At 47.2% G+C, this 25,920-nt stretch overlaps 1 protein-coding gene and 1 pseudogene across 2 annotated transcripts; both read left to right on the top strand.

Annotated features, from left to right (window-relative positions):
• The first annotated feature begins 5,694 nt into the window (after nt 1-5,694).
• On the top strand, nt 5,695-5,842 carry LOC144102839 (U2 spliceosomal RNA; annotated as a pseudogene).
• A 4,305-nt stretch (nt 5,843-10,147) lies between these two features.
• On the top strand, nt 10,148-25,286 carry LOC144099983 (uncharacterized). Of its 2 annotated transcripts, none has more exons than XM_077633032.1 (7): nt 10,148-10,288; nt 14,616-14,765; nt 17,121-17,291; nt 19,320-19,471; nt 20,335-20,462; nt 22,752-22,901; nt 25,131-25,286. In XM_077633032.1, exons 2-7 carry the CDS (start codon nt 14,659-14,661, stop codon nt 25,167-25,169), a joined length of 747 nt encoding a protein of 248 aa, XP_077489158.1. In that variant the 5' UTR covers nt 10,148-10,288; nt 14,616-14,658; the 3' UTR covers nt 25,170-25,286. The 2 variants fall into 2 exon arrangements, with proteins under 2 accessions (XP_077489158.1, XP_077489159.1); XM_077633033.1 differs by having other exon boundaries at nt 10,148-10,307.
• Nucleotides 25,287-25,920: the final 634 nt, after the last annotated feature.

Here is a 25,920-nt window from a genome sequence, read left to right as displayed (position 1 = left end):
GCTGGACAGCCGGTTATGCTGTCGATGCGTTCACCCCTTGGGATGCGTGGTTTGGTGTGCTGCTTTCGGAGATGGTCCTGGATGACCGCACGCACGTCCTCCAGCGCAAGGGGCAGATCGGTGGGAGGTAGTTGATGTGCGGCGGTCGCGAGGTCGTCAGCTTCCTCGTTGCCGGCAATGCCGCAAAGACCGGGCACCCACTGTGCACGCATGGCGTATCCTCTATGCGCGAGGCGCTCGATGCGCGAGCGAATGTCGCGCAGTAGTACGGTACCGCGGCCATTGGATTGCGGGAGACAGGGCGGCACGGGAGTCGCACCTTGACGGCGTTTAAAGCGTTGATTTTTGAGACAGAGAGAGAGACAACTTTATTGAGCACAACTGCCTTTCTGGGTTCGTAGACACCTCAAACTCGCTTTAATGTATCTACGTGGCGTTCGTGTCCAGCTGTAGAAAGCTGCTTTCGTTCAATATTCCGTGCTTAGCACAGCTAAACCGCCATCAATTTTTTTTTTTCAACGCAACAGCGGTAAGGGCCCCGTGTCTTAGAAAAGCCGGTGTCGTCGGCGTCGGTGGCGTCCGTGAGCGCAAAATCCCTCCTCTCTCTCTCTCTCCTCCTGCTCGCTATAAACGCCACTGCCCCAACATAGCGCGCGACGGTAGCGCCTTCCGCTCGTGTGGTTCGAGCACGCAGATATCACACGGTGAGCGCCGAACAACCCAGCGCACATTCAAAGCGCGTTCACCACTAGCTTGCGGCTTGCTGCCCGTTCGTTCGGCGCGGAAGCTATGCTGGCGTTCGTGGCATCTGGTTTGTCGAGGACGATGTGCCGACTAACTACGACTGCAACTTGAGTCCCGCGCGTTTCGGCAAGGCGCCTGTCAGCGCTTCTATGTATACGTGGATTCCCGCTCGGCGCGTCCGTTTCAGCGCACGTAGCAGAGCGATTTGTCTAACGGGCAATGCGTCGCGACGAACGGACGATGGCGTTCTGTGGACTCACTGGCAGTGCTGCAATACGCTGTCGCGTTCCACTCCTAAATGCGAAGCTTAAGCGCCCTTCAATTTTTTTTGTATATTTGATGGTCTCGCTGTCTGCATCAAATGTGTTTGCTTGCACCAACGCTGGCGTCTTCATTCCTCGGTCCCTTCTGACCGGCTTCTCCTGGAACACGTGGTACCACTGGAATATTTTTTTAACAGAAGAAAAATCCCAATGAGATGCCGGTAAGAGCAATTGACTCTTGCAAACAGCTTGCAAACGGAGGTTATATCCGAGTGACCACTGACGAAATGGCATCGAAATGGACATAAGAAAACGAACATCTTATAGAATACGGCCCGTCCTTAAACTTCACTTTATTACCTTAAAGGCCCCCGGGATTGGGAGTTTTACATAAGGGGTGGGTACATGTATAAATCAGATTTATTAAACAAAGAAAACACGTAAGGTACATAGGGTATTAGCTACATAGGGTATTAGCTCTTAAATATAGTAGTTAAACAATTACTAAATGTTGATGGACAGGTGATTGCGGCAACGTCGTGGGGAATGCCGTTCCAGTCCGTGGCTGAGCGTGGAAAGAATGACGATGCAAATGTAGTAGTGCGCGTACGAGGCCGGGCAACTTGAAGGGGATGACCAATGCGGGGGGGAACGCGTGCCGGCGGATTGATGTAGAGCGGATGACGAAGTGAGCCGTAACAAAATTTATGAAACAAGCACATACTAGTAATACGACGTCTACAATATAGAGATGGTAAGCCTGCCTCTGCTGTTGATGATATATTAACACTATATGAATAGCACGAATATATGAATCTTGTGGCTCTACTTTGTACTGATTCTAGGGAATTTGTTAGATAATTTCGGTTAGGGCTCCAAATAGCAGAAGCGTATTCAAATTTATAAAGGACAAGTGATTTGTAGGCAAGTAATTTTACGTTTTGCGGCGCAGGACGCAATGGTCGTTTCAAGAATCCGAGGCTTCTGTTAGCCGATGATATGACTTTTGTCACAGGCGCGTTCCAGTTTAGATCATTGGACAATATTACTCCGAGGTATTTATAAGCCTGAGTTAATTCTACCGTGACGTGCGAGATTTTATACGAGAAGAGGAGAGGACTACGTTTTTTGGTTAATTGAGAGGAGTTTACATTCATTCAGGTTTGTTCCACGAGCTATTGGTTACACCAGTCCTGTATGCTGATTAAGTCATTCTGGAGGGCGAACTGATCAGAGGCGTTATTGACTGTGCGATAGACGACACAGTCATCGGAAAAAATAGGGACGTTACAAGAGACATGCTATGCTCATGGATTCCGTCCAGTGGCTTTCGGTTTTCAGAGACGCCATCACTGCGCGTCAAAGACATGGCTGTCACGCTGCAGGTTCCTGGTACCGCGTCGCCGCGAACACTCGCGACAGCGTTCCATGGACGTGTCTGCCTTTGGTCCGCTTGAAGGAAAAGCGTCCCTGGGGAAATTCACCTTAAACTAATTATAGCCTCTGAACACGTCTGCTGCTGTTGTTTAGCTAACTGCTATCCACTTTCTCGGGTTTAAAGGACGTTGCTGACACCGTTTCGGTTCCATCATGTGAACGGCTACTGGAGCGTACGTTACTCTGCAGCCAAGTGTTATGTAGTACCCCAAAGAGGGTCTTTAAGGTAATGAAGTGAAGTCTCATCATGGCTGTATGGGGCATAAACGAAATAGGAACCTCACAGTCGCCGCTGTTGACTCTCTACCAACTTTGGTTTTATCATATAGGCCTCGATGGGTCTACAGATAGGGGCAGAGGGTTGGGTGGAGCAGAGTTGTCTTGTTTTTTCTTTTCTACGTCTAAGCTTTCACTCCATTGCGACAGACGCCATAGAACAGCTCTCCAAAATTCGACTGTTCCGCCTGGCGTTCTCGAACGCTCACCAAAATGTCAACACAGGCGTTTACCCACTTCATTCAATCCAAGTGCTGCTTCCTTGGCCGGGATTGAGTTCTCGGTCTCAGCCTTTGCAGAAGAACGCCGATGTCAATAAACCGATGGCGAAGACAAAGTCCATTCGGCAGCTCATGCGTAGGGATCAGAGAACGCGATGCTAATATCAGGGCGATATCATGCAAACTGTTTATGGTTCATGGTGTTTAACGTCCCAAAGCAACTTGCCATGAGGGACGCCGTAGTAAAGGGCTGCGGGAATTTCTTCAACCTGAGGTCCTTTAACGTTGCTTCCGTTCGCGGCAACTCAGAAATGTAATGCAAGAATGTGTCTTCACCATGCTTGGTCCATGTTATGAACCTCGCAAGATTTAGCAGGCTCAGTCTTCGCACATATGGTGAACGAACCGCAGTAAGATAAAGCGCGATTTCTTGTCTCTGGGCGCAGGAACAAACTTAGGACGCTCCCATTGAAAAGCAAAAGCGTCTTCTTGTTTATGGTCTCCGTTCAAGAAAGAACGCGACATTCCTTTTCTTATTGTCTGGTGATTTTATCACATGATGTTCAGAATAAAGCAAACGCTCATTAAAGCAAACTAAGAGAAAAGGTAAGCAACACACTGCAAAAAATCAGCACCTCTTCTCTTAGCTCCGTAGAGCCCTGAGCAGAGCGTCTCTAGTAATACGTGCTGGTGAGTCGGCGGCAGTGCTTAACTGGAAACGAAAGAAAAATAGACAGCCATGATGCCGCAGCAAAGACAGCGCATTTCTTCATAAATCTTAAGGCGCACTGAGCAAAACTGATGATGTGCGCCATTAGTACCAGTTGTATAATAATAATAATAATTAGTACCAGTTGTATGAGACGCCAAATGAGACATGTGTTCAAAGTTCTCCACTTTGACGCCAGGTGCTCTGCAAAGACGACGAGGAGGCTTGGCCAATGGGCTTAGCGACATGATCATCATCACCAGCAGGTTTCTGCGAGGAGGAGGGGAAGAGACCTCGTCGAACGCCGAAGCTATAAAAGGAAGAAGAACGCGACAGCTCTTTCCTTTTCCTTCTTCCTCTCAGCGACATCGGTCAGTCAGCGGGAATCGTCAGCATAGAACGTTCTCCTACAGCGGATCTTCGATAACGCCGGCCGCCCAGCGTCGCCTGCCTTTGTGTGCAACGATCTCGTCTATAAGACACCAGTCAACGGTTCAGGGAAATTAGGAATCCCTGGGCGGGCAGCATTCTGTGGTGAGTGCATTACACATTATTTATGTGAAACGGCTTCAAAGTCGTGTTCCTATCGTATACTTTGCTGCTTGATATGGCGGAGCTGCGTCTGCAGTCAATGTCTCAAGGAGCTGCACGAGTTCCCTGTCATACGTGCTAGCATGGCTAAATCGCGTGGAGCCCGATTTTTGCGGTCGATAGGGTGAAATCAGCCTCCGTGGTGGCTCCGTGGTTATGGCGCTCGAGTGCTTAGTAGGAAGACACGGGTACGATACCGGCAGCGGCGGTCTCATTTCGATGGAGGCGAAATTCTTGAGCCGCGTGTTATGTGCGATATGAGTGCTCGCTCAACTCCAGGTAGTCGAATTTATGCGGACTCCACATCGGCGCCCCTCATAGCCTCAGTTGTTCGCGACGTAAAACCGCGTCTCCGTAAATGTGCTGCACAGGCCAGCCCCTGGTACGTGGTCACATAGCCGTGTCTGGCGTCGCACAAACATTTATCGTGTTGGACACATCGAAGCAATCGTGGTTCCGTCACTCCCGGACGACTCGTGCTACGAAGCCCAACGAACCCGGCGCGTATTTGCCGTCGAATCAGATGTGTGTTCGAGACGATGAAGCGACGCTTAGGCCGTGCTTGCGTCACACCGAGGCGCTGCATTTTAAGAAGCTATAAGAAGGCTTGTCTGCCATCGCATGCGTTGTGCTATATGTTCAAGGTGACGAAGTCGGACGTAGAGTGCGTCTCCAAAATTGCGTCGCGTCGTGTGCGTTTGCAGGGCCACATGTATGTACCCGGGCGACATTTGCGTTGCGTGTAATTTTCTGTGCTGTATGAGAACGCGTCGCAGTGAATTTTCTGCACCGGACGCACCGCGGTACCGAGCCTCGTCAACCCTGGCTTCTCCAGCGCTGTCTCGCGATCCAAGTGTCTCACGCTCTGACACTTAGAACGCGAGCCTCGTCACCCCTGGCGTGTCTGTGTGCCGCGTTTAAAGTGTCAGGTTTCTCCACGACAGGTTCTCTATGTTACGGAGCCCAATCTGAACCCATGCCTGTCTGGCGTCACGTAGAATATGCTGTTGCATTCGATACGACGAAGTAAATCTTCCTGTTGGGTTCGATACGACGGACACATCGAACGCGTCTGCCTGTGTGTGCTACGGTGGGTGCTCTGCGCTAGGGAGCCCTATCTGAACTGATGACTCCCTGACGCTGCATAGAATTTTCTGCCACGTTGGATACGACCAAGTCACTCTTGGAACGCGTTTTCGCCACGACTTGTGCCCAGTGGTGCAGAGCCTTTTTTAACCTGTGCTTGTCTGTCGCCTCATATAATTTTTTGCCGCGTTCGATACATAATTTTTCATGTACAATAAACGAAGTGAGGCATGGAACGCATTTTCTTGACTCACCTACACCCCGCGACCTGTGGTAGGGTTCGCTGTAAGCCAGACGCCGCTTCGCAATTGCATAAAATGTTCTCTCGCAATCACACACGTCTAAGCGAGACTTAGAGCACGTATTCATCACTTCGAATGTCCCGACCCCGTAGAGCATCTGTTACGGGTCCAATGCACTTATTTTTGGAAATGTGGCGGACAGTTTGAAGGATGCTTCACTCCCGCCACCGGTCGGCCCGGTATTGCACTACCTCCGGGATCGGCCTGGTTTTTAGCGCGTCTGTACTATCCTGTTTTTCTACCCCATCTTTGAACTCCCCTACTATCTGCACGTGTAGCGATTGTGGCTCGGCTTGAGCCAGTGAGCACGCCTGTGCACTTTCCTTTTCTTCCTAGCAACAACAGACAGACAGATATCTTCATCCCTGTGGCTTTTCTTTTGTATTTGTATACCTTACCGTGTGCGCCTTGCTTTGAAACGCAATAAGTGCTCTCTGATGTTTGACGTGTCAAGTGAACGTCGCTAAGCCAGGATGCTGCATACAACTAAGCTAATTCTTCTGAGTCCTTTGGCGTTTAGTGCACTACTTTTCTTTGAGTAAGCGGTCTTTTTTTTCTTTCCCTCCTGTGGTTAGGTGCAAATGGTGTGTCTCGAAATTTGCTATCTTTTTTGTTAATGACAATCTATTAGAGGGTCCGTGGTTTTGTTTCTGCTCTGAACCGTTTCGCCATTTGTTTGCTGAGACCTCAGTGTTAATTCATTGAATAAATTATTTTTTTCAGAAGTGGAGGATAGCGCAACTCTAGTCCAAACACATGAAAGAAATGTGTTCTGTTCGGCTGTGTTCCAATAGTTTCCATTTGTGCCTTGAAATTGTCACAAGTCCAGGATTCATGGACATCAATTTTTATTGTGCGACAACTGTGAAATATTGTACACTGTTATGGAAAATTGAAGCTACTGGTTCATTCTTTCGATGCGTAGCGTAATCTTTTTTTTTAGTCCGGAGTTCCCGGGTTCGAACCCGACCGCGGCGGCTGCGTTTCGATACAGGCGAAACGCCAAGGCGCCCGTGTGCTGTGAGATATCAGTGCACGTTAAAGATCCCCAGGTGGTCGAACTTATTCCGGAGCCCTCCACTACGCCGCCTCTTTCTTCCTTCTTTCGCTCCCTCCTTTATCCCTTCCCTTACGGCGCGGTTCAGGTGTCCGCCGATATATGAGGCAGATACTGCGCCATTTCCTTTCCTCAAAAACCAATTATTATTACTAATAAAGGTGCGTTCGTTACCGAGCTAAGAATTCTTCGTGTGAAGCCGCTATAATATAAAACATCAGTTTAGAATGGGAGCGACAAACTACGATTGCAATTGTCTGGATGCTCCCTGTAGGCAAGGTGTCAGTGTTTTAAGTGTGCCACCTCGAAGCAGTCCTCGAGTGTCTTCATTCGCATTATTCGTCCTGAACTGCGCGCGCTGCCGCGCACGCTCAGCTGGCTGTAACGCGGCCCTTGTGTGGACGCTATTTTAATCGACAACAGGAATTATTTTATGCGTATGGCATGCCTCAGCTCTATGAGTTTACTTTCAAGTCGACAAATCTGACTATGCTCATAAGAAAGACTGCTTTGCAGTGCAGCATATTTCGATGAAAGAAGCACTGAAAACTTTCTGAGGGCACCTAGAACTGCTTAAGTGCCGGAATTCGAAATTACGGAACTTTCTAGAACGCGGGTTTTTTCACGAAAGCAGTGGGGGTTGTAATTTAAAATTTGCAATTTTTATTTCCTGTTTTATTTCCTATTTATCTGAAGTTTTATTTCTTGTTTTGATTTTCGCTTTTTCATTTTTTACCTATTTTATCATTGTTATTTATTCGTAATGTTTTTTGCATTTTATTCTGTTTTATTTTTAATGGCGTCATCACTTTGAATCTAATCCGCTGGCGAGTCGTGCGCCTATAAAGGATTTCGCCCTAAAAATGAATCAGCTAATCCGGAATATAGAAAGCGAAAGCTGTCGGCGTGCCTTGTGTTCGTTCGAGTGGGCGTTTACAACGCTCAGAACGCCGATGATTTTGAGGAAATGGAGGGCGCATTACTGGCTCCCCGGGTCAGCGGACGCGTCAATCGTTCTTTGAGCTACGTGTCAGTGGTGAGAGATGTGGGCGGCATGGATTAGCGCTGACAACGTTGTGGCAGACAGGCGGCACTGCTACAATAGGCCGCAGCGTTCACTGCATGACCAACCCCTTGCGATCAACCATTAACTGCATCCTCCTATGGTGGCAGGGTGGGAGCGCTGCCTATCCAGTGTGTGAAACTAAAACGCAATGAAATCAGGGCTTAGCAGTTGGACACCAATGCCGCGCATATGAAAGCGAGATTGAGGTGTCCGCACATCCATGGAGCCAGTTGTACGCTTTTCCTTTCGACAAAATGAATGGCCTATAAAGCGTTGTCAACTCCAATGAACGCCGGCGGCTCACTTGTTTCGTCTGGTTTTTCAGGAAAGGAAATGGCGCAGTGACTGTCTCCCATTTCGGTGGACACCCGAACCACGTATGGCTAACTACTAGAATAGATTGCTGTCAGCATTTCGAACTTTGAAATTCTACATGTTGCGGTGGCTTCGCAGACCCGCGTGTGTGTTCATGTTGACGCTGCACAGTTTACCCAGTGCAAGAGCTAGGCCATCATGTGTCTCTTCCTCGCTTGAGATGGTGGAGTCATTAACGCCCTTCAGTCGCCAGGACAATGTATGCATAATGCGTGTCTTCGTATGAGCCAAGGAGAAAGGGCTAAAAGAGTGTAGACTCGTTATAATTGGAAACGAACCATATCGCATCCTACCATTCGTTTCAAATTCAGGGTTGGTCAAAAAAACTTTTCGGCGGAACGAAGCCGCTCAAAGTTTGATTTCTTGGCAGCCTTAATGTGCTGCACAGACTGCACGATGTCATCCTGGAATTTTGCGGTCTACTCGTATATTGAACGCTCAATGTGAGAGCTCCTCTAATGAGAAAAAAACTGCATGTTTGAATGACCGCATACACGTTTTGTCATATACGTATCTCTAGTTATCATTAAGATATCATTCATGATGATTGACAGCGTATGATGCAATGACCTCATGCACGTATCTCTAGTTATCAAAAATAAATCATTCAGTATGACAGTGTATGAGATTGTGCGACATGTGAATTATCTGTATAATATTTTATGATCACGCTACACTCTAATCGCGAGAGGTATAAAAAATGAGTAAAGCTGCCCTCTAACGCACTTTATTTAAGGGGCAGGATACATAGAGTTTTTTATTAATTAATAACTATAGGGAAAGCTGGCGGCGCTGCACCTGAACCTCCGTGGTCGCGCAAAGCATCATGGGGCGATGAGCTACTTGGTGCGGGACAATAGGCTTTTTTTCAGGAACACAGATTGGCGTTACTGACACGTCCTATTCCGTATCCATGGGGCGCTCCGCGCGCAGACGACTTCGGCGTAAAAGTAGTGTGCAAAAGCCATGGTAGCGAAAACGCAACAGCACACGATGCCAATAGGTTTTTCTTTTCCGAAATGCTGTGAAAAGCCTTTTAAAATGTTGAAGCGACAACATTTTTTTCAAAAACTTATTTTTTTAAAAAGTGCACCTGTTAAGCACGAAATCGTCATTTCTGTATTACTAATTTCTTTGTTGCTTTGTACGTTGTTTCTTTTTATTTTTGTAACCTCTCCCCTCTATAATGCCTCAGGCCTTGATGGTAAAGGAAAATATATAAATAAATAAATAAATAAAAATAAATAAATATTGCCTTTTGTTCTCTGCAATGCTTGGCCAATAGGAGAGGGACAATAGGGACAATAAAAGAAAACCATCACTTATTTTGAGAAAACCTTGCATTTACATGCTTTCCTGCTCGTTTGTTACTATTTGTAAACAGTATATTGAATGATAGGACATTCTTGATTATCTAACAACTTTTGTTTTTTCAATAATTTTTGGCCAAACGTTGTAGTTCTGCAGTCGGTACCTTCTCCACCCCATGATGCTTAAAGCGCTCATGGTGGTACAGGTGATCTCGAGCAAGCTCCGTGCAAACTCGCATAGGCTGGTTCCATCTAGTTAATGGTAAGAAACTCTATGGCAGGGCATGCTGGCCAAGCCGTGGGGTAGCTTTCTATCTCTAAAAATACGGAATACTTGCGGTTGGCAGCGAAAATCGATTTCCTCTTCAAAACATGCTAATTTTAGCATTTACAATTTCAATCTCCTGCATTTGCTAACCTCAGGGCCGCTGGTGCCACAATTAACATCCTCCTCCCATTGCTAACTGCATCAAATTCCTATGCTTGGCAGTGGGCATATATCGTCATTGCCAAGACAAAGCATCGCGCGTATTTAGCAATTCGAATCTACTGCGGAGCTTGGGAAGCTTACCGTGCCCCTAAAAGGGAGTGCCCTAGAGGACAGCTTACTGCCTTTTTTACTGCTATATAGGCGTATTCCTGTTCGGAGTGTATGATTCTGTGATACTAGCCTGACCGCCAGTGGCAACTTGTTTCCCTCGACGGAGGTAGCAGCCAGAACCCGTGGGGACTTGGACCCAGGTGCAGAGACAGACGACATGGGCGTCGGGAACACTGAAGGTTCTTTCCTGACGTGGGTGCCAAGGAAGAAGCTAAGGGTCGCTTTCCTCGCCACCTCGGCTATAAAGCAGGTGAGGGCGAAAACTTCGGGTGAGGAAGACCACGAAATATTTGTACCCTTCCTAGCTCACATTAGAGGACCGTAGAGATCAAATTTTTTAATTTTTTCTTGCGCGTTTTACTTATTTCGAACGATGCGTTAGACTTTCGTATACATTGAGCACCCTGTCGCTTTCATGTACGGCTGCTAAATAATTTACAATTCAATTTCTTCCTGACGCTGTTTCAGTTTCTGTTCCATCAGTTGAACGATGACTGTGACGCGTAGTTGCTGTTTAGGTTACATGAGGCGTAAACATGGCTGGCTGTATAATTGCTGACAGGTCGTTTTTGCTCATTCCTGGTATTGGAAGAGGCTCGAATAAATATCGTACTAAATTAAAAATTGTTGGACGCTTAAGCTTCGCCTTTAATAGTGGAACGTGACAGCGTGTTGTAGCACTGCCATGGAGCCCACGGAACGCCATCGCCCGTTCGGCGCGACGCCTTGCCCGTTGAGAAATCGATCTGCTAGGTACGGTGAAACGGACGCGCGGAGCGGAAAACCATGTAGAAGCGGTGCTAGGCGCCTTGCAGAAACGCGCGGGACTCAAGTTGCAGTCGTAGTTCGTCGGCACATCGTTCTCGACAAACCCGATGCCACGAACGCCAGCATAGCTTCCGCGCCGAACGAACGGGCAGCAAGCCGCAAGCTTCGTGGTGAACGCGCTTTGGATGTGCACTGCGTTGTTCGCCGCTCACCGCGTGATTCCTGCCTGCCCGCACGGCCCCACTGTGCCCGAACAAGATATATCAGACGCGTCATATCTTTTCCTTAATATCAAATCAATTTTCATTCATTTTCCTTTCTTTACGGCGCCGTTCGGGTGTCCACAGAAATATGTGAGAGAGGCCTCACTTCCTTTCCTTAAAACCAATTTTTATTTCATTTTCCATTATTTGCGGCGCGGTCCGGGTTGTGCACTGAAATATGTGACAGGTGTGTCTTCCTCTCGTGCGCTGCCGTCGCGCGCTCTGTTGGGGCAGTGACGTACATTGCGAGGAGGAGGAGGAGGAGGAGGAGGAGGAGGAGGAGGAGGAGGAGGGGGGGGGATTTTTCGCTCACGGGAAGGAAGAGGGACTTTTCGCTCACACAGCTGCTGCCGCCGACGACACTGGCTTTTCTGGGGCACAAGCTCCTTAATGCTGTGGCGTTAAATCTACATATCAGGGATTATATTAGTTTTATGAATGAATCCTGTGACAAAAACATCAACTTATGATATAATTAAGGATATAATAAGGATCATTCATTCAAAACCCGAACGTCAAGCAGGCAGCTTCTGTACTGCAAGAAGAAACCACAAACCTTCTGTAATTTCAATGTCATTTGGTCTTTATTAGTGCCGTAATGACTGTTAGCGTCTGAAGCGAAAAGCATTTGGCCTTAAGACATCTGACAAGACTGTACGTTTATAAGCCGAACTATCTTAAACTTGAGCTTTAACTCCGTTTCGCGTCACGTAGTACTAACGACGTTCTAACGTAATATCTTCGCTCCTCAAAACTGAGTGCCCTTCTCGGAAGCCAAAGCTAGGCCCAATTGCCGGAGCACCGTCCAGCAGGCTCATGCACGCGACAGGATTCCGCAGTTCTACTCTGTACAAACGCTCGAAATACCTGCGATCTTGCGAATCAATTCGGCACATTTACGCTGGAAATGGGAGTACAGCGCAGTTTTAAAGCGAAAGCGTTACTGGCCGCGAACTTGCGATTTCGCCGTCGCAGGGCTCCTAGGAGGCACATGAAGTTACAACGCACGCCTCGCCGCGGATATTTCTCTCTTTCTCTCTCGCTCCCTAGTCACTACTGCGCATGCGCCACTAGTGGCACCGAGCCACAGGTGTTCCGCCGCTGCGCAGCGCCACGCCTTTCCTCAAAAATCCAACTTTCAGTTTTCTCTTTCTTCTTTCCCTCCCTCCTTTACCCCTTCCTTTACGGCGGGGTTCGGGTGTCAACCGAGATATGTGAGACTGTTACTGTGCCATTTCGTCTCCTCAAAAAACCAAACAAGTGCGCCGACGGCGTTCTTAGAGTTCATTGGCGTTGACAACTTTGCAAAGGTCGTTCATTTTCACGCAACGAAAGGCGCACAACCGGCTTCGTGGGTCAGTGGAGACCTCAATCTCGCTTTCGCTTTGTAATTAACCTGGGTTGGCTGAGCTAATCCACATTAATTTTTTCTTAAGGCGTGGTGGCTTATAACCTGATAGCCTGACGTCCAGGGACCGACACATAGCCCTTTCGACTTTTTTATATGTCTATACATAGAAGCAAAAAAAATGCTCTCGCATTTCTCCAATGCGGGTCGCTGCAGGGCTTTGATTCTCAGTGAAACTTCTGAGGAGTAAAACGGGCGAACTATAGTCAGCCCTTGTCTTCAAAGTTTCGCCATGAACAGCAGTTGTGTGAACAACCTTGAAACTATTCAGCGGCGCTATAAAGTCTAGTAATTGACTCTAGATATTACTGCGTCTGTTAAGCATTCACTTTCCGCACATTGTTAGACCTCGTACGCTTGCGGCCACCTTTCGGCCAGCGCCAGCTCAGCTCTCTGGTTTTTGGGCGAGTGCTCGAGTCGAGCCCATGCTTTTTTCTCATATGCCAATCAGAGCGCGACCTACTTTCTCGCTTGCAGCTCAATTTAAAAGTCGTAGCACAGGGCACCACAACGAAATCGTCGTACACTACAGTTTCTATGAAAGCTGCGCAGCTTTTCTCTCTAATCTTATGGCTGAATGTAGAAGGATTGTAATGAGTACCTGCATTTTATTATATTGCCGAATTTTGAAGGCACGTGTACAGGCTAAGGAGAGGAGAACATGGCGGGACAAGCGCTAATTGCGACTGGGTTTACTGCGAACAACACCCCGCCTGTGCAGTCGTCGGACTCTAGATCAACTGGCATAACGTAATTGCCAAAGGCAGAAGAAAAAACTCTCAGTGGCTTAACTTGACGAACCCTGGAATTCAGCGAAAAGCAAGCACGCTTGCTAAGCGTCTGAGGCTCATCTGTGGCAGCTCCGCTGCACGCTCGCGACAACCGTTCTCTACCCTCACGACCACGTGGCTATGACTCGTTATTACCTGGTCTTACAACGCCCCCCTCGGATGTCATCATGTGGCTTCACGTCACCCACTGCATGTTCCTAAGGTCAAAGGTAAACACAAAGGTCAGCTGGCCGCGGTGGTCGCATTTCTATGGAGGCGAAATACTAGAGGCCCGTGTACTGTGCGATGTCTGCGCACGTTAAAGGACCTCAGGAGGTCAAAATTTCCGGAGTCCTTCACTATGGCGTCCTTCATAGCCTGAGTCGCTTTCGGACGTTAAACCTCCATAAACCAAACCAATGTCCAAGGTCAACTAAAGGTCATTAGTCAAGGTGAAGGGTTCGAAACCATAACTGTACCATACATGGTCTCACACAACTACCTTGGATGGGCTGGAGGAGGTTCAAGGCCGTTGGGCCGGCTACCCGAAGACTGCGTTACATAGCGTAGTGAAGCTTTCCGCTTCAAAAAAAAAAAAATTCATTGCGAACACGCGTTCACCGTGTGTTGGCAATGTATCTGCTTCCTTTTTTCTCCCCTTGACGCTAACATTGTGCCACTGGATGCAAACTATGCCTGCGCAGGTGGTATGTCCGCCAAGTTTCCGAATAAACCTTGTTGCGACTAGCGCTTGTCCTGACCTGCTCTCCTACCACTTGTCTGTACATGCGCATTTAAAATTCAATACGCTATACCCACTATCCACTATACCCACTAATGAGAGTCCCGGAGAACGCCGGACGTGGCGGAAGTTAGTGCCGGATCACGAAGCGATGATTCATTCGGTACCACCCTCATCCATCTGCAACCACTGGTCCGCCCGTCACAGCCCACCGTAGGTCGCCCCCATTACGGTTTCGAGGACCACAGGTCTTCGGTACGAATCCTTCACACGCACCAGGCTTCAACTCGAGAAACTTTGTGCGCCAAATCATGCCGATTCGTTTTCCACCACTCCGAACGCTCTCCGCCAAACGGGTGTCCCGCAATTTTGTTACCAATGGCAACCCCAAATGGCATCACTCTCGTCGCCCGCTAAGAGGGTACATATACGGCGGAACGCCAGCATAGGGGCATGCGCGCGGTCATGTAATGGGTGCTCACATTTTGCTTTCCCGAGATTACCTGCCACCATCTTGAAATCTCGGACGGACAAGAAACGTTCGAATGCGAGTAGTAAGAGATAACGCTCGTAAAAGGATAAGTTGGCGTGGCGTATTAAATCTTTGCTTCTTTTCTGTCGTCCAGTCTGGGTGCCCTTCTTGGAAGCCAATTCCTGGCTCGAGCGCCTATGCTGCACCTGCGAAGCACTCCACGGTTTTTGCACGGATTTCGTCACGTCTGCGGAGGCGACTCACACGGCGCCTCCAAGGCCAGCAACAGCCAGCTGCAGTGCAGGTGAGGAATCCCTCTGCGCATCGCGGGACGGCACCAGTTGAGCTAATACCTCTGGGTGTGAAGGACGATTTTTCGAATCATATCATGCGTGTAAACTTCATTCTTCGCGCATTAGGGCGCACTCTCACCCAAGTAGTATCCTTCTTCCTTAAAAAAAATGCATGTGGAGATGGTTTTCCGAAAAAGCAAGGCTTCGCCCAATGTCCACATGTCCACTGCAACTCCTTTACTGGCTTAATTTTGGGCACTCCTTGTACATAGCTACAGGGAGCCTACATTAAGCAGCGTAACATTCAATGTCTTGTGTTTAGTATTCGTTTGCTGCTTCATATTGTTGCATGGAAATTGATTGACGCTGCTTCATTCCGTCAACGTGATGGTCAAACCAATAGGTCCATTGCCTTCTACGATCAAGACCTTAATTTTAAGAGAGTTAGCTCTGGCTACTTAATTAGTCAAGGACACGTCTGTCTGCAATGAAGGTCAAATTGACCGAAACAGTTACCACGAAACCACATTGTGTATCGCATAGCAACAGTGGACCCGTAACGCCTCAATTGGAAGCTATGCTTCCAATCAGTTATTGGGAAGTGTGACACACCCCCTCCTCGGAACGATCATTTGCATAAAATTTGGGGGCCACTCGTTTGGCACAAATTGCTCGAAGTGGTGTGAAATGAGTTGGCAGGTTCATGAGGATGAAATTACTAATTCAGATAAAGCCCAAAATAGGATTGGGGTTCGCAACAACGACCTCTCCGCACCAAAAACGTGCATATCGAGGGCCTTCAGACGGCCGTTACGGCCGTACCGTTTGTCACTGGGGGTACCGGATGGTGTCGAATGATTCGGCGTGTTGTTATGCACACGTTTATAAAATTTAATACCTGGTATAAGGAGGAAATATACCTGATGAAGGAAAGGTGGCAGTAAATCGCAATAGTGCAAGATCCATCAATTAGATCGCGCTGTTTGTGTCTTAGAACAGTCTCTCCTAGCAAAAGCGCTAACAGGTGCCGGGATAATCAAACATAGGGCATTATGGTGGTATAACAAATATGAAGTACTGAGAGGTATTTGGAAAAGGAATAATAGTGCCGGAGCTTACTTTCGGGAATGCGGTTCTGTGCTTAAGGGCAGAAGTTCAGTCGAGACCATAAGTAAATCAGAGAGCTGTTGGAAGATTAGCGCTAGGTGCCCACGGCAAAACCACAAACGAAGCAGTACAGGGAAATATGAGCTGGGTATCGTTCGAAGCACGGGAAGCTCGGAGTAAAATGCTATACGAAGAACGCCTGAGAAAAGTGGACGATAACAGGTGGGCAGCTAAGGTATTAAATAACTATACAGAAAGAGCGTTGACTCACACTTGCGTAAAATAGCTAGGAAGCTAACCAGTAAGTATGCCATACATGAGGATGGAGAAAGAGAGAGCTCAAAATGACAGGCTAAAATGCGGAAGGTAAAAATTGAATAGATTCGATGAAAAAGAAGCATAGTGTAGAACTACATCGATACTGGAAAAGGCAGATCAGGAAGGAAGCCTATTTGATAACTCAAGAGGCAGTGCCCTACTCTTTCAGGCAATGTCAGGGTGTTTTTAAACGTGCAATTTCAAAACGAAATTTAACGAAGATGACGACACATGTGCTTTGTGTGGTAAATCTGTAGAAACAATAGAACACCTCATACGAAAATGTGACGGCATCCATTCGATGTCGATGCAGGCACAGTTACTCTTCCTGAGGCCCTAGGGTTTAGAGATAAAGGTCATGAAAACAAATCTGCGGTGGAAATTAGCAAAAAGCGATTGGAAGATTGGTGGCTCAAAAGCAGAGAGGTGACATAGAGGTAAAAGTGTACGAAGGCGTCATTAAAGAAAATCGGGAATTTTAATAAATTAACCACAGTTTAACAAAAATAAATAAAAAACAGACCATGGGGGCAACTGCCCCCACCCATCCATCGAAGAGAAAATAAGTGCTTTTCTGGGGAAAGGATATGGCGCAGTATCTCTCATATAACGTTGGACACCTGAACCATGCCATAAGGGAAGGGATAAAGGAGGATGTGAAAGAAGAAAGGTAGAAAGAGGTACCGTAGTGGAGGGCTCCGGAATAATTTCGACCACCTGTGGATCTTTAACGTGCACTGACAACACACAGCACACGGGCGCCTTATCGATTTGCCATCGAAGGGATGATGTTTGTTTTTGGCCTTCTCCACGTTTGCTGAGCCCACCGATATAAACACTTTAAGCTCCCGTAGCTAACGCTCTTTAAGTCAAACACTGCGGCAGTGTTGGTGGCAAATATTTACCATGCCGATTAAGATTTCCAGTTGGGTTCTTCACAGGGCGAACACTTGCCACAGGCTGCCAGTCGGCTCCGAGAAAACGACTCCCGCCGCCGCCTTGAATGCAATGCCAGCTGTGTTCTCTGGTCTCCACGACGCCCCTCGGCGTAGCCCAGTCGGCGGGTGGACCAGAGCGTCTGTGACACGCCGCAAACACCCACGACAGCACAGGTACGTATGGCGCTCTGAGAGTCGGCGTGGCTTCCGTGACGCAGCACACGGGAAAAGTTCCAGTATACGTCTCGAGGAGGTCCCTAATAAGCGGAAAATATCCCAGTATCTCATGCTTTATATTTCAGAAAATATATCATAATATATGTCGGGAGCACCAACAGGAAAAGGCGCATTCAGTACCCCGCGAAAATGATTGCGCCCTATTGACATTGAAGTTTTTAGTACGAAGACCTCGAGTCACCACCCAAACGCCCTTCAGTGTCTCCAGCATTAAATATTCGCAAACAATTGGGTCCTTAATCCACATCTTAACCACATGTCAATGACACAAGCAGCAACACCGCGCTAAGGGCATTTGCCTCACCACATTTTAGGGCAACAAAGTGCCCCCTGAATTCGGTGTACGAAATCGACACAAAAGTATGCATTTCACGGCTTGTTCCGCGCGACTGCCTCCACGTCTGCAGATTGTGTTGTGAATTGATGAATGGAACTCAATTATTTTAGGGCGATAGCTCTACTCGAAGCACCAACCCTGCTTAACATCGTGGTACCTGTCCGCAGTCTGAAATTGGCCCACAGCCTAGACAAGGTCAAAATGCACCTAGTTAGAAAAAAGAGAGGCAGAAAAAGCAAATAAAATTACGATTGGAAGTCGAATCCACGGCAGCGCAAACAGATCAGCTTCGCAGGACGCTATGCGAGACCATTAGGCTATCGCCTCAGCCGAACACGCCTGGCGTTGAACTGTACCACATTCTGTCGTTATGCATTGCAGTACGTCGTCCTTATCAACTTTCATCTCCTCCGTCCGGAGGCACTGCCCGCTCATCGTCGTTTTTAACGTAGCACAAATCCGCACTCTCACACTGTCCCCCGCGAAAATCAGTCTTGTCCCAGAAATTTGACCATGCCAGATTTTGACCAAATTTGACCAACCATGCATAATTGACGTTACCCAACACATTGGGGACCTCTAACTTTGTCCCTGATCATTTCCAAAGGTCGACCCGGGCCACCCCCGAAATTTGACCTTGAGCATTTTAAATCCATGGTCACTTTATACAACATTTGTGCATTTCACTGAGATTACACGAAGAGCCGATTCTTCGAGGCGGTGCTCGTTTTTGTTTGTTCTCAAACGGTAACTTTGTTCTCATCGAATGCTTTCGTGGGCTGCTCAAGTCTGTTATAGCAAGTGCTGAAAATGGCCTCAATCGAATGCCCGCCGCCATTGAATCCATCAGTTTCATTTTTACTGGCAGCCTGCAGCGTCAATTAAAATGGAACTTATGGAGGCAACGGCACAGGGCTATCGATTGGGGCTTCGGCACGTGGTATAGAAGACATAAGGAGCCCTCAATATTATCCAAGCAGCGATACCGCTTGAGAAGAAACACGAACCAGCATTGTCTCGACGAATTTGCTCTTCCCGTTAAATAATTATTAAAAATAAGCTAACCTGCTTACCACTCAAGGCGATTCACCGGTTTTCTGATGTATGTACACCCTCTCAACACTATGCTGAAACAGCCATCTTTTCTACGACACAGGTTGACACAGCGCAATCGAACGAGGACGAGAAGACGAATCACGAAACACAGGAAGGGTGCTTCTTCTCGTCCTCGATCCGTAGCGCTTTGTCAATCTGTGTCTTAGAAAGTATGAAGCAATTACTACACACCAGGAGCCCATTAGATAAATCTTTACCTCAAAAAAGTTATTTTAAGAACCACATAGTCTTTCACGGAACACCCTGTATACCATTCTGCTTTCGTCTTTTCACGTTGGGCACCCTACCTACAGCGCCTTTTGTATCGCCAATTGCTGTCCTCCTCCACAACGTACTACAGTTGCACCTCGTTGTAACGAAGTTGACGGGATTGGCAATTACGTCGTTATAGCCCGCGTTCACCGAGCTCCCAAGAGGGATTGCCATTGCTTCGTTATATTCGTTATTTCGGTATAAACCGTTTTGTTATAACGAGGTTCAACTGTACTAATGTCGCTCACTTCATTCTCCAGCCTGGACTCTGTGTCCTTCTTGGGAGCCAAAGCTGGGCTCCATTCCTTTCTCTCCGCCACCGCCAAGCCGGAGCGGATTATCTTCTACCGGCACGGACTTCTTCGCGTCAGCGGAAACCATTGCCGAGAGGAAACCTGCGTTGGTCTAAAAGGTGGGTGGGGCATCTAAGATGACGCGAAAACCTCTTCAGTGCCAGCACTCTGTGTGCTGGGGCGAATTAAAACTGTGACTAGTCGAGACACAAGGACGATGCGGATGAGCATGTTCGCGTGTGGCTTCGTTGCTTCGGATGACGGAATCCACGCAACAAGACAAGACGGTCTCTCTGTTGATTCTGACGACCAATGCGAATTTTGACAAATGATAGAAATAAAAGACAACACGTGCGCTGACTGATATACGGGACAATAATCTGAAAGACAAGAAGAAAAGGTCATTGATGAAGCAATCGGTGAGAGTCATCCAAAAGCGATAACTCGTTATATTGCTTGGCGACTGAAGGTTTTCAGCAAATAGACAATGATAGTATATATTTTAGTAAATAGACAGCGATAGTAGTACATTTTTGCCTTCTTTAGATCGGCATTTATTTGTTACCAAATGCTTTGAATTGTTTTATTTGAATTGCATCACGTGATTGGAGGAAAGCATGGTACATTTTGTTTTTTACTTTAATTCCCTTAGGCAAAACTGCAGAGGACGTATGCCCTCCTCAGGATTGTAATATTTGTGGGCGTAGCCATGAGCAGGCTTGTCTAGAGGAGCTTCTGTAATAACATGCGGAGCAAACAACTTCAATGTTCAAATAAGGCACTGAATTTCGCGTTCATTTATTGCACTCGGGTGAAGGGTAGGAAGTTTACGGAATAATATTTGGGGAAAAATTTATTCATCCTTCTTAGCCAGAGTCGGTTCGGAACGTAAAGCACCCAAACCATACTATGCCCCAGTTTTTTGGAACAATGGACAAGTGCGCTGAATCTGGCCCACTAACGCTCTCCTTATTTCTTCCAGACCAGCAGCTCGAACCCTCGGGTGTGTCTGTGCCTGGAGCGTTACCACCACGTGTGGACGCCATCGACGCCCGGTTTTCGTCCAGCAACGCCTACCGCATCAGCCCTGCGGCAGCAGACAGACGGAAGGTGAGAACGACTACCCATGGATTCACCCACGCAGCAGACGCAAGCAAGACTCCTCCGTCCCTGGTCTGAAGTCCCCAACTAAACAACTGACGGCAAGCCTAGGGATATCCAGAATTCTGTGGAAACTTTAAACCCAATGCAGAACACTCGCATCAGGTTTCAGTAAATCGCCAAATACGAGTGTGCGAGCACTACACTGCTCAGCTTGATTTTTTACCAACTCGAATGAGCAGCCATGGTTCTGCCTGAAATATTGAGGTAACCGAACTTACAAGGTTTTTCTTTCGGTAAATGTATCTGAGATTCCTTATTCTAAATATCCGCCTCCGATGTTCCGCCTAATCTTTCTAACTATCCAACTAATATTCCTATAATCGGCGCAGAACAACTCTCTGGTGAGATGTGGCTATTACGTATGGAGTTTTTCCCGATTTATTTTTGAGCAAAAGCGTAGGCTGCCCTAATTAGTTTTTTTACCGCCGCCGTGGTGGCTCAGTATTTATGGCACTCGGCTCCTAACCCGAAATACGGGGCTTCGATCCCGGCAGCGGCTGCGGAATTTTCATGGAGGTAAAATTCTAAGGGACTGTGTACTGTGCGATGTCAGTGCAGGTTATTGAACCCCAGGCGGTCGAAATTTCCGAAGCGCTATTCTACAGCGTCCGTCATAGCCTGAGTTGCTTGATTTTGCACTTTTTCTATCTTGAATTTAGTAAATGAAAGATGCTCTTTACTCTGCTTATTTGTTTGTTTTGAAGCCGCTATAGAATAAAACATCAATTTAGAACTGGAGCGACAAATGACGGTGGCCCTTATATGCGGATGATCCCTGTAGATAGGTGTGAGTGTTTTGAGCGTGCCACCTCGACGCTGTCCCCCTGGTGTCTTCAGTCGCCTTATTAGTCCTGAACTGACCGCGCTGCGGTGCACCCTCAGTGGGCTGCAACGTGGCGTTTGTGTAGACGGTGATGTTTTAGTCGACAGTGGGAACTCTTTTATGCGTATGGCTTGTGTCAGCGGTTTGCAGTTTACTATCAAGTCGTGAAGCCTGACTATGATCATCAGAAAGACTCCATTGCACTGCAATATACTATTTCCGTGAATAAAGAGCTGAAAAATTTGAGGGTTTACGTGCATGCGGCTTATGTGCAGGAATCCGAAAACATTGAGCTTTCTAGATAGCGTTTTTTTTTGTTCCACGACAGTACGCGCTGTTTTAAATTTTTACTTTTATTTTCTATTTTATATTTTTTATTGTCCTTTTCTAATTGTAATTTTTCATTTTTAGTCTTTTTATTTAGTTTTCATTTCCTGTTTTTAATTTACTCCCAATAATTTTTGCTTTTTATTGTTTTATTTTAATGACGTCGTCGGTTTGATTGACAGCTGTAGTGTTGCCCTTTTGTGCGAACATCCTCGCTGGCGAGTCTTAAGCCTGTAAAGTCTTTCGCCTTAAAAATCAATGGATTAGTGCACCTAATATCCAGGATGTATAAAGGGAAAGCTCGGCGTTCATTTTATTCGTTGCCATTGGCATTGACAGCGTTTTCGAAGCGGATGATTTCGAGGAAAGGAAGGGCGCATAACTGACTCCCTGGGTCAGCAATCGCTACAATCGCGCTTTGACGTGTGTTGCGGCGGTCTTATTCAGCGGCGCCATAAAATATAGTAATGGCCTTTGGCTACTACTGCGTCAGATAAACATTTACTTTCCGCACATTGTAAGACCTCGAATGCTTGCGGCCACACTTCGGCGAGCGCCAGCTCAGCTCTGCTTTTTCGGCGAGTGCTCGAGACGAGCCCATGCTTTTTTCTCATATGCCAATCACAGCGCGATCTTCTTTCTTACTTGCAGCTCGATTTAATAGTCCTAGCACACGGCACCAGAACAAAATTTTCTTACACTGCAAAGTTTCTTTTAAGGTTGCGCAGCTTTTCTCTCTAATCGTACGGCAGAATGTAGGAGGATTGTAATGAGTAAAGACTTTTTTATTATATTCCCGAATTTTGAAGGTGCGTGTACAGGCAAAGGAGGAGAAAAGGTGACGGGACAAGCGCTACAGGCAACTGGCTTTACTACGAACAACACCCCGCCTGTGCAGTCAGAGTCTGCATAACGTAATCGCCAAAGTTCACGTGATGGGTGATCACACTTTGCCGACCCGAGATTACCCTCCGCAATATTGAAATCTCGGACGCACAATAAACGTTTCAATGCGAGTAGTAAGAAATAATGCTGTTAAAGTCAACGTTCTATATTAAAATTATGGCTCTTGTTCTGTCCTCCAGTCTGCGTGCCCTTCTTGGAAGCCAATTCCTGGCTCGACCGCATATGCTGCCCCTGCGAAGCACACCGCGGTTTTTGCACGGACTTCGCCACGTGAGCCGAGGCGACTCCCACGGCGCCTCCAAGGCCAGCACCAGCCAGCTGCAGTGCAGGTGAGGAATCCCTCCACGCGTCGTGGGATGGCGGCAGTTGAGCTAATACTTCTGGGTGTGCAGGAGGATTTTCCGGATCAAATCATGCGTGTGAACTACATTCTTTGCGCGCATTATGACGCACTCTCAAACCAAGTAGTATCCCTCCTCCTCAAAAAAGTGCGCGTAGAGATGGTTTTCTGAAAAAGCAAGGCTCCGCTCAATGTCCACATGTCCACTGCAACTCCTTTACTGGCTTAATTTTAGCCACTCCCTGTACATAGCTACATGAAACCTACATTAAACAGCGTAGCATTCAATATCTTGTGTTTAGTATTCCTTTGCTGATTCATTTTGTTGCATGCAAATTGATTAACGCTGCTTCATTCCGTCAACGTGGATGGCAAACTAATATGTCCATTACTCGTGCACCTTCTGCGATCAAAACCCTAATTTTAAAAATCAGCTCTGGCTACTTAATTTGTCAAGGGCGCATCAGTCTGCAATGAAGGCCAAATTGACCGAAACAGCTACCATGAGACCACACTGTATCACATAGGAACAGTGGACCCGTAACGCTTTAATTGGTAGCTATGCTTCTAATCCATTATTGGGAAGTGCGACACACCCCCTCCCTGGAACCCACCATATGCATAAAATTTGGGGGCCACCCGTTCGTTTGACACAAATTGTTTAAAGTGGTGTGAAATGAGTTGGGAGGTTTATGAGGATGAATTTACCAATTGAGATAAAGCCCAAAATATGAGTGGGATTTGCAACAACGACCTTTCCGCCCCAAAAACGTGCATATCTAGGGCCTTTAGATGGCCGTCATGGCCAAACAGTTTGTCACAGGGTGTACCGGATGGTGTCGAACGATTCGGCATGTCGTTATGCACACGTTTATAAAATTTAATAGCTGGTATAAGGACGAAATATACCTAATGTAGGAAAGGCGGCAGTAAATCGCAATAGTGCAAGATCCATCAGGTATATCGCACTGTTAGTGTCTTAGAACAGTCTCTCCTAGCAAAAGGGCTAACAGATGCCGGGATAATCAAACATAGGGCATTATGGTGGTATAACAAATGGAAAGGAATAATAGTGCCGGAGCTTACTTTCGGGAATGCGGTTCTGTGCTTAAGTGCAGAAGTTCAGTCAAGATCAGAAGTAAATCAGAGAGCTGTTGCAAGATTGGCGCTAAGTGCACACGGGAGAACCACAAACGAGGCAGTGCAGGGAGATATTAGCTGGGCATCGTTCGTTGCACGGGAAGCTCAGAGTAAAATACTGTAAGAAGAACGTCTGTGAAAAGTGGACGATAACAGGCGGGCAGATAAGGTACTTAAATACCTATTCGGAAAGAGCGTTGACTCACACTTGCGTAAAAGAGCTAGGAAGCTAACCATTAAGAATGCCATAGAGGAGGATGGAGAAAGAAAGGGCTTAAAACGACAGGTTAAAAAATGCGGGAGGTAAAAATTGGATAGATTCAACGAAAGTAAAGCATACCGTAGAACTATATAGATGCTGGAAATGGCAGATCAGAAAGGGTTTTATGATAACTCAGGAGGCAGTGCCCTACTCTTTCAAGGAAATTCAGGGTGTCTTAGAACACTCAGCTACAAAAAGAAATTTAACGAAGGCGACGACACATGTGCTTTGTGTGGTAAATCTGTAGAAACAATAGAACACCTCATACAAAAATGTGACTGTATCCATCCGATGTCGATGCAGGCACAGCCACTCTTCCTGAGGCCCTAGGGTTTAGACATAATGGTCATGTAAACAAATCTGCGGTGGAAATTAGCAAAAAGCGATTGGCAGACTTGTGGCTCAAGAGCAGAGAGGTGACATAATAATAATAATAATTGGTTTTTTCGGGAAAAGGGAATGGCGCAGTATCTTTCTCATATATTCGTTGGACACCTGAACCGCGCCGTAAGGGAAGGGATAAAAGAGGGAGTGAAAGAAGAAAGGAAGAGAGAGGTGCCGTAGTGGAGGGCTCCGGAATAATTTCGACCACCTGGGGATCTTTAACGTGCACTGACATCGCTCAGCACACGGGCGCTTTAGCGTTTTGCCTTCGAAGGAATGATGTTTGGATTTGGTCTTCTCCACATTTGCTGAGCCCACCGATATAAACGCTTGAAGCTCCCGTAGCTAAAGCTCTTTAAGTCGAGCACTGCGGCAGTGTTGGTGGTAAATATTTACTATGACGATTCAGATTTCCAGTTGGGTTCATCACAGGGCGAACACTTGCCACAGGCTGCCAGTCGGCCCCGATAGGACGACTCCCGCCGCCGCCTTGAGTGGAATGCCAGCTGTGTTCTCTGGTCTCCACGACGCCCCTCGGCGTAGCCCAGTCGGCGGGTGGACCAGAGCGTCTGTGACACGCCGCAAACACCCACGACAGCACGGTACGTATGGCGCTTTGAGAGTCGGCGTGGCTTCCGTGACGCAGCACACGGGAAAGGTTCCAGTATACGTCTCGAGGAGGTCCCTAATAAGCGGAAAATATCCCAGTATCTCATGGTTTATATTTCAGAATATATATCATAATATATGTCGGGAGCACCAACAGGAAAAGGCGCATTGAGTACCCCGCGAAAATGATTGCGCCCGATTGACATTGAAGTCTTTAGTTCGAAGACCTCGAGTTATCACCCAAACGCCCTTCAGTGTCTCCAGCATTAAAGATTCGGAAACAATTGGGTCCTTAATCAACATCTTAACAACATGTCAGTGACACAAGCAGCAACACCGCGCTAAGGGTATTTGCCTCACCACATTTTAGGGCAACAAAGTGCCCCCTGAATTCGGTGCATGAAATAGACACAAAAGTATGCATTTCACGGCTTGTTCCTTGCAGACTGCCTCCACGTCTGCGGCATGTGTTGTGAATTGATGAATGTAACTCAATTATTTTAGGGCGATAGCTCAACTCGAAGCACCAACCCAGCTTAACATCGCGGGACCTGGCCGCAATCTGAAATTGACCCACAGCCTAGACAAGGTCTTATTGCGCCTAGAAAAAAGA

The sequence above is a fragment of the Amblyomma americanum genome, chromosome 8, assembly GCF_052857255.1.
Source record: "Amblyomma americanum isolate KBUSLIRL-KWMA chromosome 8, ASM5285725v1, whole genome shotgun sequence".
NCBI classification, from domain to species: Eukaryota; Metazoa; Arthropoda; class Arachnida; order Ixodida; family Ixodidae; genus Amblyomma; species Amblyomma americanum.
This window is presented reverse-complemented; position numbering and strand designations above follow the sequence as displayed.

Bases quoted from the DNA above. Each gene is read 5' to 3' on its own strand.
- LOC144099983 (XM_077633032.1), top strand. From the start codon at position 14,659: ATGCTGCACCTGCGAAGCACTCCACGGTTTTTGCACGGATTTCGTCAC. The intron at 19,472-20,334 runs GTGGGTGGGGCA...TATTTCTTCCAG, and splicing joins AACCTGCGTTGGTCTAAAAG to ACCAGCAGCTCGAACCCTCG. The intron at 22,902-25,130 runs GTGAGGAATCCC...GGTTCATCACAG, and splicing joins ACCAGCCAGCTGCAGTGCAG to GGCGAACACTTGCCACAGGC.